Source organism: Pipistrellus kuhlii, unplaced genomic scaffold (assembly GCF_014108245.1).
Source record: "Pipistrellus kuhlii isolate mPipKuh1 unplaced genomic scaffold, mPipKuh1.p scaffold_m20_p_25, whole genome shotgun sequence".
In the NCBI taxonomy this organism is placed as follows: domain Eukaryota; kingdom Metazoa; phylum Chordata; class Mammalia; order Chiroptera; family Vespertilionidae; genus Pipistrellus; species Pipistrellus kuhlii.
This window is the reverse complement of record NW_023425524.1, coordinates 7,536,520-7,548,723: the sequence shown is the minus strand read 5'-3', so window position 1 is coordinate 7,548,723 and position 12,204 is coordinate 7,536,520. Positions and strand designations below refer to the sequence as shown.

General features: G+C 44.4%; 1 protein-coding gene across 5 annotated transcripts in view; it reads left to right on the top strand.

Annotated features, from left to right (window-relative positions):
* AKT3 (AKT serine/threonine kinase 3) overlaps positions 1-12,204 on the top strand; it is a 165,366-nt gene that overhangs the window by 111,102 nt on the left and 42,060 nt on the right. For all 5 annotated transcript variants that reach the window (XM_045587130.1, XM_045587129.1, XM_045587131.1 and 2 more), the window contains 4 exons: positions 4,490-4,601; positions 4,939-5,086; positions 7,817-7,948; positions 11,791-11,856. In XM_045587130.1, the coding sequence (XP_045443086.1) occupies positions 4,490-4,601; positions 4,939-5,086; positions 7,817-7,948; positions 11,791-11,856 (458 nt within the window). The remainder of the gene's footprint in view (positions 1-4,489; positions 4,602-4,938; positions 5,087-7,816; positions 7,949-11,790; positions 11,857-12,204) is intronic.

Below are 12,204 nucleotides of genomic sequence, written 5' to 3'. Positions count from 1 at the left end.
CCTGTTCCATAGATTGGTGCTCAGTCACTGAGCCATGCTGGCGGGGCTGGACAAATCCGATTCTTAATAGTGCTTTGGTTTTATTTGTATATGTTTTTAATGAAAGTATTAATCTTGTTTGTTTATAATCCTCCAAACCTCACTATGTGTGTGTTTTTCTTTTCTTTTGTTTGTTTCTCTTTTTGGAAGTTGAGTACTTTGCTCTGAACGAATAGGCCTTTTCATTGTTCTCCAAGGGAAAAAATCGTGTAAGTGTTCTGTAAACCTAACCCTACCACTTTCCCGAGGGAAAGAAAGCTTGCTCTTAAGTCAGAGCTGTAGTTATGTAATCATGAACTTGATTAGGCTTTTAATTTTTTCACATTGATGTTGTTAGGATTTATTTATACATAAACATCTACATCTATATCTGGTTAGAGTATGTATTTCTCCGACAGGATTTTTACTAATGTTCTCAAAGGTGTAACTGGACAATTTAGTGTTGTTGTTTTTTTAAAAAATAGATATTTTTATTGATTTCAGAGAGGAAGGAAGAGGGAGAGAAAGATAGAAACATCAACGATGAGAGAGAATCAATGATCGGCTGCCTCCTGCATGCCCCCTATTGGGGTTCAAGCCCACAACCCGGGCATGTACCCTGACCGGGAATCGAACCGTGGTTTTGATGTTCAACCACTGAGCCACACCAGCCAGGGCAGGGCACGTTAGATTTTGAAGAAATAAGTATTTCCGGTTTCAGGAGGCCCTTACACTTGGTGCCCTGCCGTTGTTCACTGGCTTCAGGTGTGAAAGCTCCGTCATAAAGTTAAGTGGTGGGCATGCGCTCTGTGGGTCTATCTATACCTTAGCACCATGCGGTGTTCAGTCCTTCACTCACTTCCCTAAGGACTTTGGCCTCCTTTGGTGATCCTGGCCGGAACCAATCATTTTATTAGGTGTGGAGTATCTTTCAGCTGTTTTTGGAAATGTGGTGTTAGTTAGCCAACACCAGTTCCTTTCTGCATTTGGCTAGCGTTAATCATATGTTCTTTCATTGTGTTTATTTCATTGAGACCTGCTCTGTGTAGGCACAGTACGAGGTGATCAAACAAAAGGAACCTTGCCCTCAGGGAATTTGCGGTTTAATTTGCAATCTTGTTGGATTGTTTAAAAATGTTGTTACGAATTCCAGTTTCATCACATTTGAAATATCAATTAGTTTTTCTTAATTAAAGCAAAATGGTGTTCATGATTATTTTTTAGATTTCCACCCAGTATTTTGTAATAAGCTGTGTTAAAATGGGTAGATCTCGTCTTTTCTACATCCGGGTAGTTCGTTTCTGTTTGTTTCATGGATTGTGATCACTAATAAGCTGTTTGCTTGGGTGTGTGAGTACAGAGGCGTCTGAGCCACTGTGAAATATGATGGTGTAGTTCTTTATTTAATGAAACGAAAAATATCACAGCATAACAAATGAGCAGAGCACTTATGTAATACTAGAGGCCCAGATTCATGCCCTGGTGGGGTCCCTCTGCCAGGCCTGTAGAGATCGGGCCAAAACCAGCTTGGTGCACAAATCAAGACAGGCCAGACACTCCCTGGAGCCCTCTCGTGGTCCCTCCTAGGCCCTGATCGGCCCCAATCAAGACTGGGCAAGATGGACTGGTCCCTGCAGGGATCAGGCTGAAACCCTAAGGCAGGCGTCCTCAAACTTTTTAAAGTGGGGGCCAGATCACGGTCCCTCAGAGAGCTGGAGGGCCGGACTATATGAACTACTAATTCCTACTGTAACACCTCGGCTGCGCTCACTGCCCAAAAAACCTGGCGGGCCGGATCAGACTCCTCTGCAGGCCGCATGTGGCCCGCGGGCCGTAGTTTGAAGACCCCTGCGTCCCAGATTGTGAGAGGGTGCATGCCAGGCTGAGGGACCCCACCAGTGCATGAATCCCTGCACCAGGCCTCTAGTATGCATATAAGATCTTTGGTTAATCTCTGCCTTCCCTTCCTTTCCTCTGAGATTCATCAGTCTGTTCCATGTTTCCATGCCTGTGCATTGAGCGTTTGCCCCCTGGTGGCCAGTGTGTGTCATAGCTACTGGTGGAACAGTCTCTTAGGCTTTTATATATATAGATATTCCATATGCTATAGTCTCATTTTACAGCATGCTTATAAAAGAATTGAAATCTACATGAAAACATTAACCATGTACCAGTTTATGAATTTTTCTACAGGAAGCATAGATGATTTGAACATGAATTTTTACAGAGAGGAAAAAAAAGGAAGAGATATGTTTAAAAGCCAACTTGCCTCACAACAATGTGAACGTACTTATTAATACCATAGAGCTGTGCACTTTAAAGTAGTTAAAATGTTACATTTTATTTCAACCACAGAAAGTAGTTCATGGCTATGAGCCTGCAAAAAACAAAACCACAGAGCAACTTGCCTCACGATGCATTTTGATGTTTGCGTGCCTGACCCTCGAAACTCAGTGTTGGTGAGGCCTCATTCATTTTGTATGATCGCTATTGTCCCAGGGGACCACGGCGTATTTTCAGTTAAAATGGGAAGTATGCAGAGGTGTGCAGAGAGGAGTTGCTTTAGAAGACTCTGCAGACGTTGGCTCCATTAGAGGGAGGATTTTGAGGACAGACGAGATGGAGAAATGCTGGTGGGAAGGGTGCAGCCTCTGAGATATACTTTTGGTAAATGATGGTGACATCTTAGCTCAAGAACAATGCGTTAGGAGGGGTTCTCATTAACGTGTGATTTCACACTCAATTTATACCCACAAATAGCCTCCCCTGGTGTTTATGGTCATTAAAAAGCCAGAATTTGAAAAAAAGAACATCTTTTAGAGTGGAACACAGCATTAGTAACCCCTCTTACTCCTTCACTTACAAAAACTTCTTTCTTACGAAATAAACAGTAATATCTTAACACCCCCCCCCCCCTTTCCTTCTGTGGAAAGCATATTTTTATTCTGGTTCAGACTCGTCACACTCGCCAGCAGCAAAGCATCCTCTCCCTTGCTTGTCTGTCACCTGAGAGAATCGAACCCGGGGCTGGACCAGTGCGAGTTTGGGAACTGCTTTTCCATCCTTAGTGCCTGAACACGTGTTCCCATTGGCTTGGTCGGCGTCCTGCAGCGTGAGACCAGCAGTGAGAGGACGCCGTTCCCCATTGTCCCTCCCCATTGTCTTCCCCTCTACACCACTCCCTCTGCATCCCACGTCCACAAATAATGCCACATCGGCTCCTACCGGGGGATCACCCTCCTCCTAGCCATCCCTCGCTGTGCTCAGAGCAGAACAGACACATGGGGCAGGGGCCTCTCCCTCCTCAAATATGTTACCCGGTGACAATGACCCTGACCTCTTAGTAGGAGAAGAGTGTCACCGAGGGAGGGGGCGGGGCTCAGGGAGGGGAAGGTGTGGAAGAGGGAAGGTGTGGAAACATCTTTTCAAGAGGGATGTAACTTGGACAGATGATGCCTGATGGTTTAAAGGCATTTTTCTGAACCTCATATTCAGTCCTAAAGCTAACATTGAAACCTTGCTGTGTCACACACAGTGCTGACAATTGCAGCGATTTGCTCTTTCTCCCCATGCTAGTTCTATGATACAGGTCCTCTTACTGTTTCTCATTTAATGTTTGAAGACCAGAGGCCTTAATTCTTAATTCACTTGCAGGATTCATCGTTCATGGTAGGGAAAAAACTGGATCAGGGCACCGTGGGGTTAGAACCCATCTTTTAGCCACTGCGCTTTTGTCCTTGGCTTGGAAGTCTTCCTAGATGTTCCTGACAGATTTGATCACGTGGTGGCTGACTGGCTGTGATTAATAAGAGTTACAGGTGGCTTGGCCAGTGTAGCTCAGTGAGTGAGCGTCGACCCATCTACCAGGGGATCATGGTTTGAGTCCCGGTCAAGGCACAGGACTGGGTGGCAGGCTCGGTCCCCAGTGGGGACATGCAGGAGGCATCCGATTGATGCTTCTCATCATTGAAGTTCCTCTCTGTCTCTCCTACCCTCCCTCCCTCCCTCCCTCTCTCATTCTCTCTGAAATCAATAAAAACATATTTTTAAAAACTTACAGGTGGTATGGTATGTACTATCAAAAACCTAGGTGGAGGGATAATGATGCCTTCTTAAAATGATTATATTATAGGATAGTCTAAGCTGAATGAAAAATGAGGGGGCCAGTAGTAAGTTCTGAGACTAGAGGGGGTGGAGGGATTCAGAAAAAGCTTCATGGGAGAAGGTGGCTTTGATCTTCACCTTCGAGGACAGGTGTCCTTTCGACAGCTGATGGTCACATATGGATCGGGGTCAAAGGAATGGACAGCATCCCAGATAGCAGAGCATGGATACAGGAAGGAGCAGCAGGACGTGTCTGGGAAAAGCCGTGCGGTCCTGGGATGCTGTGTGGAGAATAGAACTCTACAGTTTGTTTGTTTCCTGATTTAAATGTGAGTATATTCAAAGAGACGTTTTATTTTATCACTAGAATGCCAGTTAATGAAAACAGAACGACCAAAGCCAAACACATTTATTATCAGATGTCTCCAGTGGACGACTGTTATAGAGAGAACGTTTCATGTAGATACCCCAGAGGAAAGGTAAGAAAGCCATTTTTTTTTTTCTTTTTCTATTTTGTGTAAAAGCGCCGGTCAATCTAAAAACCCGTGTGCCTGACCTCACCATTTGTAAATACATGTAAATATCTTTGTAAAACGCCGTAGCCCCTTAAGTATGATTATACTGATATAATAGATGAGTGACTTAAAAAAAAATCAATGGGATTAATTCCACACCGGAGTAAGCGTGGGAGAATATGTTCGTGAGCGTGTGTGTGTTATTGTGGAGGAGACTTTATTTGTGTATATTTCATATAAAAGGGAAATATTTGAACCAGTTACCATTTTCTGTTCATGAGAATTTGCACTTGATCTGTAGGGAAGAATGGACGGAAGCTATTCAGGCCGTAGCAGACAGACTCCAGAGGCAAGAGGAGGAGAGGATGAGTTGTTGCAGTCCAACCTCACAGATCGACAATATAGGGGAGGAGGAGATGGATGCTTCTGCAACCCATCATAAAAGAAAGGTAGGAAACAATGACAGACTCCTCTGCTGGGCACGTGCATGAGTATGGAAGAAATACGCTAAAATGGCAATTTACAAAAAATGGCAGCCTATTATCTTATACGGTCCAGTGCATGAATTTGTGCACAGGTGGGGTCCAACTGTTCCAACCCCAATCGGGGGTGATCAGGGGCAGGGCCAGCCTGTGGAAGAGGCTGCAGACCAATGGGGTGGGCGGGATAATCGAGGGTGGGGCTGGCTGGTGGGGAAGGGTCGCAGGAGGGTTGGCAGGCCTCCTTGCCCTCTGTCAGGGTGGGAGAGGGCAATCAGGGTCAGGGCCTGCCAGGGGGAGGTGCCCCGCCCCCCAATTGGGCTAGTTCGCTGGCCGTAGTGGGCGTCATAGCAACTGGTTGTTTTGGTCATTATGGTGTTCTGATTGATGGCTTTTTATACATATAGATGCCTGGCTACAGTAACTCAAAGCTATGGTTAGCGTTTGGAGAGCGAGAGAAGAGATGGTGGGACCTGCTGAGGTCATGTGATCTCTCATTCCTGGCCTAGTCGTTGTTGTAGAAATTGGTCAGACTAGAGCTTTCCCTTCCCTGAGAGAGAGAACGAGGCGGGCAGCAGAGGCGGGCACTTCTGTGTCCTTTTCTGAGTGATTCCGTGTATTCCTCCTCAATTTATATATTCATATTTTAACCACATTTCTGGACTAGGCAGTCTTTCTTAAATTCTAGTATCTGTGATTTAAATACATTTATTAGACATTTGTTATAAGTCTTCGCCTAAAGCAGCCACATTGTTACGTTAGAGATGATGTAAAGAGTATTTCTATATAAAATGTTTACCTACCAAATCTTAGAATTGGGTTTTGAGGAATTAATTTTTCTGGGGAGTAACCATGCTCTCATTGTTTAATGAAATCTTAGTGTAACTTGAACACCATCCAAAAGAAGAAAACATTTTGTGATAGATTACACTTCATTTGTAAAGACTAGATAATTACTGTGTCTACCACGCTGAACACGAGCATTTGGTTTCAGAGATACTTTCAAATGTTCTGAAGTTTTGTCAAAATAGATATGAAATCTGCTTCTGATTTTATCACATAGAATTTTTTTTTTTTTATTTTTTTTTTTTTTACTAATATCAGTTTCCATGCAAATTCCTTTTTTAAGAGATTGACAGATTAACTGGCAGAAGCTGTGAAATTGAGAGTTAGGACTGTCATCCTTTTGAAAACCCCCCCTCGTTCCTAAGAATCGCATCCTCAAGGAATATAGTAATGCTTTACAATTACATATTACTCTTCATCTGAGAATGTCAGAAAGCCGTTTAAAAATTCTTCTTTGATTTTACCCCTATGAGTTCAGTTCCAGCTTATATGGCATTAAGTAATAGGATACAGCAAGTATCATTTTCCATTTACCTTCTTGCATCGCACCAACAACCCAAGTTTAACATCTTAAAACAACCCCCGCGTGTCATTTCTCACGCTTTCCAGGTTTGGTGGGCCATTCTGCTGGCCACCAGCCTGTTGCTCAGGCCTCTGCATTCCACTGGCAGTGGGCTGGGCTGGAGGATGCCAGAGAGCCGTTCTCATGGGTCTGGGTTCTGGGTCCCCCTCACGCGACCTCTCTGCATTCCAGGGTCTCTCTACACGTCTTCCTCCAGCCACAAGCTGGGCTGCCCACGCCTGAGCGGACAGGCTGAGCGGCTGGGTCTGGGCCTGGCCCAGTGTGGCTCTGAGTCTCCTCTGTGTTCACGCTGGACCCAGTGCCAGCCCAGGCAGAGGGAAGGGTGACCCCGCCTTTTATTTTTATTTTTTAATATATTTTATTGATTTTGTACAGAGAGGAAGGGAGAGAGATAGAGAATTAGAAACATCAATGAGAGAGAGTCATCGATCAGCTGCCTCTTGCACACCCCCTACAGGGGATATGCCTCAACCAAGGTACATGCCCTTGACCGGAATCGAACCCGGGACCCTTCAATCCCCAAGCCGACGCTCTATCCATTGAGCCAAACCAGTCTCCGCGCATGACCCCGCCTTTTAATGGGAATGGGTGACATGTGCATCAGGGAGGAGGGGCAGTAAATATTCTGTATATTTAGTCCCGTTTGTTTGATTTTTAGTTGAATTAACAAATGGACTTTATTATTTCCCTGATGTCTCTTGCTGCTTTTCTTTTGAACTAGAGATAGCATTGAACGCTTACCATGTTATAACTTGACATTTGGAAAAACTGTGGGTAGCGTATAATCTTGAAAATGAACAGAAGCATTCATTTGTAAAATATTTAGAATTTTTACATGTATTTACATACAGGGTATTGATTGGCTTGTAGTTTTTCTGATAATGTTCTTGTCTGGTTTTGATATCAGGGTAATGGTTACCACTTATTGGGAAATATTCTGTCCTTTTCCGTTTTCCGTAGGCGCTTGTACCCAAATGCTATTATTTCTTCCTTAAATGTTTATACAATTCACCAGCAAAACCATGTGGGCTAGGAGTTTTCTTTGACTAAAAATTTGAGTAGCTGAGGAATTCTAGGTTCAAAAGTATTTGTCTCGAGTCTCTGAGAATTGCTTCAGTGATTTCCAGCATCTGTGACTGCTGATGAGACAGCCAGTGCCATCTGATTCGTACTCATTTCAGAGAGCTCTTGGTAGAATTTGCCTTTGAGTGCATATTTACGAATAAGTTGCATCAAATATTTCATGTATTTTTTTCATTTGTATTTTCTAGACAATGAATGATTTTGACTATTTGAAGCTACTAGGTAAAGGCACTTTTGGGAAAGTTATTTTGGTTCGAGAGAAGGCGAGTGGCAAGTATTATGCTATGAAGATTCTGAAGAAAGAAGTTATTATTGCAAAGGTAACAGAAAGTTTTGTTTACACTGTACACACGTGTGTGTCTTCACACATATGCATGATAAGTGTTGAAATTCTATTCACTGACCAAGTTGTTGGTTGTAGGCTACTGTTAACAACATCTATTATCTTAATATTTGTAACATTAAAACTTTCAAACATTTATAGTGTTATCTAAATATTATATACTGAAGCTATTTTATTACCTTGAGGAGATAGAAATATTTATCCTCTGTGTGTTCGGGAGAATGTTTTTGCTATCTTTTTGTGACCTAGATTAATAATTGCACTAATGCTGCTTTTTATTTTCCCCCAACATTCTGAATTTCTTCTTGAATCAGAGGGATTAGAATAACAGATGATTTGTACTCATAAATTATACAGCTTATATCTGTTGAATGGAAAAGCAGCCTTAATAAATTTGAAAATACGAGAATAATGAAATTAAAAGAAATAGTTTTTGACATTTTTTCAGGAGGCCTAACACCTTCTCATAACTTCGTTCACCTCTGCAAATAATGAAAAGGCTAATGATGCCAGTTCTCAGGGTTCTAAATTAAACCCCAGTTCCCTCAAAAAAGCAAATTTGATCTACTTTATAAGTTGGTCCAAGCGTTGTCTTGCTTAATTCAACAGTGACCTACCTGTGTAGACGACTTTAGCTTTCCGTTACAGTATTTCCTGTCTGGAGCGAATTGCTCCGCCCACTTTGTGAGTTACACTTCCGTGTTTTGTAGGTTTGTTTCAACCTTGGCTTCTTTGTAGTCAGTGCTGGTGGGGGAAAGATGCAGAGGGGCCTAGGATTGTAACCTCGCTTTGCATATTATCACCTAATGACCTTCCCCAAGCAGTTTTGGGGCAGTACCATCCTTTGGGGACATTTGACAGTATTTGGGGTATTTGGGGTTTGGGGGGTTATATATGCTTATCACGATGACTCGGAAGGAAAAGGCTGACTGAGGTCAGGTAGAGGCCAAGCATGCTAACTAAACAGCTCGCAGCGAGTGGAGCTGCCCAGGAGAATCGCGGTTTGTCCAATTGTAAAACTTCCATTTGTGGGAAACGGAGCTCCTGGACAAGAATGTGATGTCGAATGGAGTACGTAAAGGATTCAGCATAACACCTGACACGTATGGTAATTACACTGGTATTTCCTGTAGGCTCTGCTACTCATTGCTAAACGATCCCAAACTAATTATTCAGCTCTTTGTTGCCTTGGTTTTCTCACCTGAAAAATGAGGGTACTAATCGTGTCCCCCTCATAAGGCTGTGTCAGGATCCAATGAATGAATAAAGAAATGGGCCCTGGCCGGTATGGCTCAGTGGCTAGAGTGCCAGCCTGTGGACTGAAGGGTCTCAGGTTTGATTCCGGTCAAGGGCATGTACCTTGGTTTCAGGCACATCCCCAATAGGAGGTGTGCAGGAGGCAGCTGATCAATATTTCTCTCTATTCGATGTTTCTAACTCTCTATCCTTTTCCCTTCCTCTCTGTAAAAAATAAAATAAAATATATTTTTTAAATAAATGGAATAGCACCTGCCATCATTATTGAATAAATTTAGTTATAGATTGAATAAAATTAAAATCGCATTAAATGAAAATAAATATATTATTGTTACATATTTGCTCTGATGATTTTGAGTGCCGCCTGCTGTGTCTCATGCATGAGCAAATGTCATCTCCATTCTGCTTTTTCCTTTCTTCCATAAGCCTCACTTGGATTCTGTCTTACCTCACTAATTAATTACACTTTTCTGAGGAGCCGCGCAAAGCCGGGTGCATTTCACAAATGATAGACTCTCCCGATTGCTGTAGATCCTCGCTGCTTTCCCCAACAAGTTCATTTATCAGTTCCTTGAAGGCAAACGGGCTTCTTCGTAGCGAAGTGGTTAGCAATGTGACATTTTCGAGACTGACAAGACCGGGGTGCGGATCCCGAGGCGCCCGCCCTCTCGGCATCATCTCGGGGATGAATGAAGTGCGTCTGCCTCTCTCCCGCGGACATCTCACTGGTCACCTGGTAACCGGGTGTCTGCCGGTTCAGCCATGGTGACGCTCCGATTTCTCCCTTTTTAATTAACAGCTGTCTTAGAGGAAATGCTCTGTGACTGCACACATGTCCTTTTCTCTTCTTAAAACGTTGCCCACTATTAACCCTCTCCCCGTGGATCTTGTCTACTGCAACTATCGCCGAGGTCTATTATAGGCAGGTTTCTGTTCCCCTCATTCTTCATACATACGATGCCCTGGACGCCGGGTTTCCAGACGAGAGTGATGGACCACGTGTTATTAAGGACTCCCGTCCTGAGGAGGAAGCAAGCTGGCCTTTGAAAGTGTGAGGGAGTGAGGATGAGATGGAGAGAGACAACTTGAGATCAGACAACCTGGGCAGGCCCCAGCCCCGGCGCGGCACTGACTAGGGGGCCTGGCAGGGCTGTTTGCGCATCTCAGCGCTTGTGCAAGGCACGTAGGCTGCCCGAGAAAGGTTTGGAACAACCGTGTACCGGATGGAAGGTGACACCGTAGCAGTGAGTCAGAATCCTCCGGGGTTCAGCTGAGCTTGGAGGGGGATCATAATGGCTCTTTTGTTCTGTCTGTGACCCCCCCCACCCCCCGCCCCTTCTGATGTAGCATAGAAAGGTGAGCATGAGAGATTGGTCTGTCCCAGAACTAGAAATTGGGAGGGACAGAAGGAAAGACTGGAATGAAATGAGGGGCAGTGTAGACAATGCAGGACTTTTCACAGCGTATGCAAGCAGCATGCTCTCCAGAGTGAGTAAGCCTAGCTTCCGAAGGGATTGTGTCACCGCTGAAGCCCTAGGAGTTCATGTCCCATTTCATCCAAGTCCCATTGGAACAGGAGCCTCACAAACAAAGATTCCAGTCAGCCGGCGTGGCTCAGTGGTTGAGCATCGACCAATGAACCAGGAGGTCACTGTTCGATTCCCCGTAAGGGCACATGCCCGGGGTGCGGGTTCCATCTCCAGTGGGGGGCGTGCAGGAGGCAGCTGACCCATGATTCTCTCTCATCATTGATGCGTCTATGTCTCTCTCCCTCTCCCTTTCTCTCTGAAATCAATAAATATATATGTATTTTAAAAAGAACAAAGATTCCAGTAACAACACATGGGAAAGGTGACTGACTACTAGTGTATGTTTATGGAAAGCAGAGAATGACTGTGCTTTCATTTGCTCCATCCAGGTAAAAAACACACACACACACACACACAGTGTTTCCCAAAGTGTGGTACACATACCCCCAGGGGTACTGGAAGAGTTTGGTGGGGGTACGCACTGCACTGTGCTTAGCTGCGCCTAATTCTACATTCTCATGAGTATGAAGGATACTCAGCATTACGAAAATTATAGAAGGGGCACACATATGTCAAAAGTTTGGGAAACACTGAAAGAGATTAGAAATAGAAATCAGGGAACAGTGAGAAGCTAGTTTGGCAACTGGGAGCAAGCATGTCACTGTGTTATAAAACCTTTTCCAGCCCTAGACAGTTTGCCTAAGTGGGTAGAGCGTCGGCCTGCAGACAGAAGGGTCCTGGGTTCGATTCCGGTCAAGGGCATGCCGCCTCATTTGTAGGCTCCTCCCAGGCCCTGGTCAGTGCCCATGCAACAGGCAACCAATTCACATCAATATTTCTGTTTTTCTGTCTTCTACTCTCTAAAAATTAATGGGAAAAATATTCTGGGGTGAGGATTCAAATAACAACAACAATAATAATAATGAATGAATAAAGCCTTTTTCCGTCTCTAGGTTTTGCCTCTCTTGGCCTCGGGAGTGGTGCAGTTTCTGTGGTCTCAGCACTGGCACTAAAGGGGCTATTTGTCTTGCAGGACGAGGTGGCACACACCCTCACCGAGAGCAGAGTCCTGAAGAACACGAGGCACCCCTTCCTGACAGTAAGTGACCTGCGGGCAGGCGCGGTCACCACAGCTTTTCAGATGAGAGGGGGTCTGACAGCACTAAGCTAGGGAACAGGACATTGTCAGAACCAGTCACTGAGGTACGCCCTCCTCTGAGTGGGAAGACCGCAAGTCGGATTTCTTGGAAGTTACCAGAACGTAAGGGTTGAATTTGCAATATGCATGCATCCGTAGTCCCTCCCATCACTTTCAGGATATTTTTTTTCCTACTGTGAATTTCACTGCCTTGAATACAGATAACTCACACAGCCCACACATCTCCGAGGGCATGTTAAGGAGCCCACTGAGAAAATAGTGGACTTAAAAAGGGGCAGGCTGAAGAGA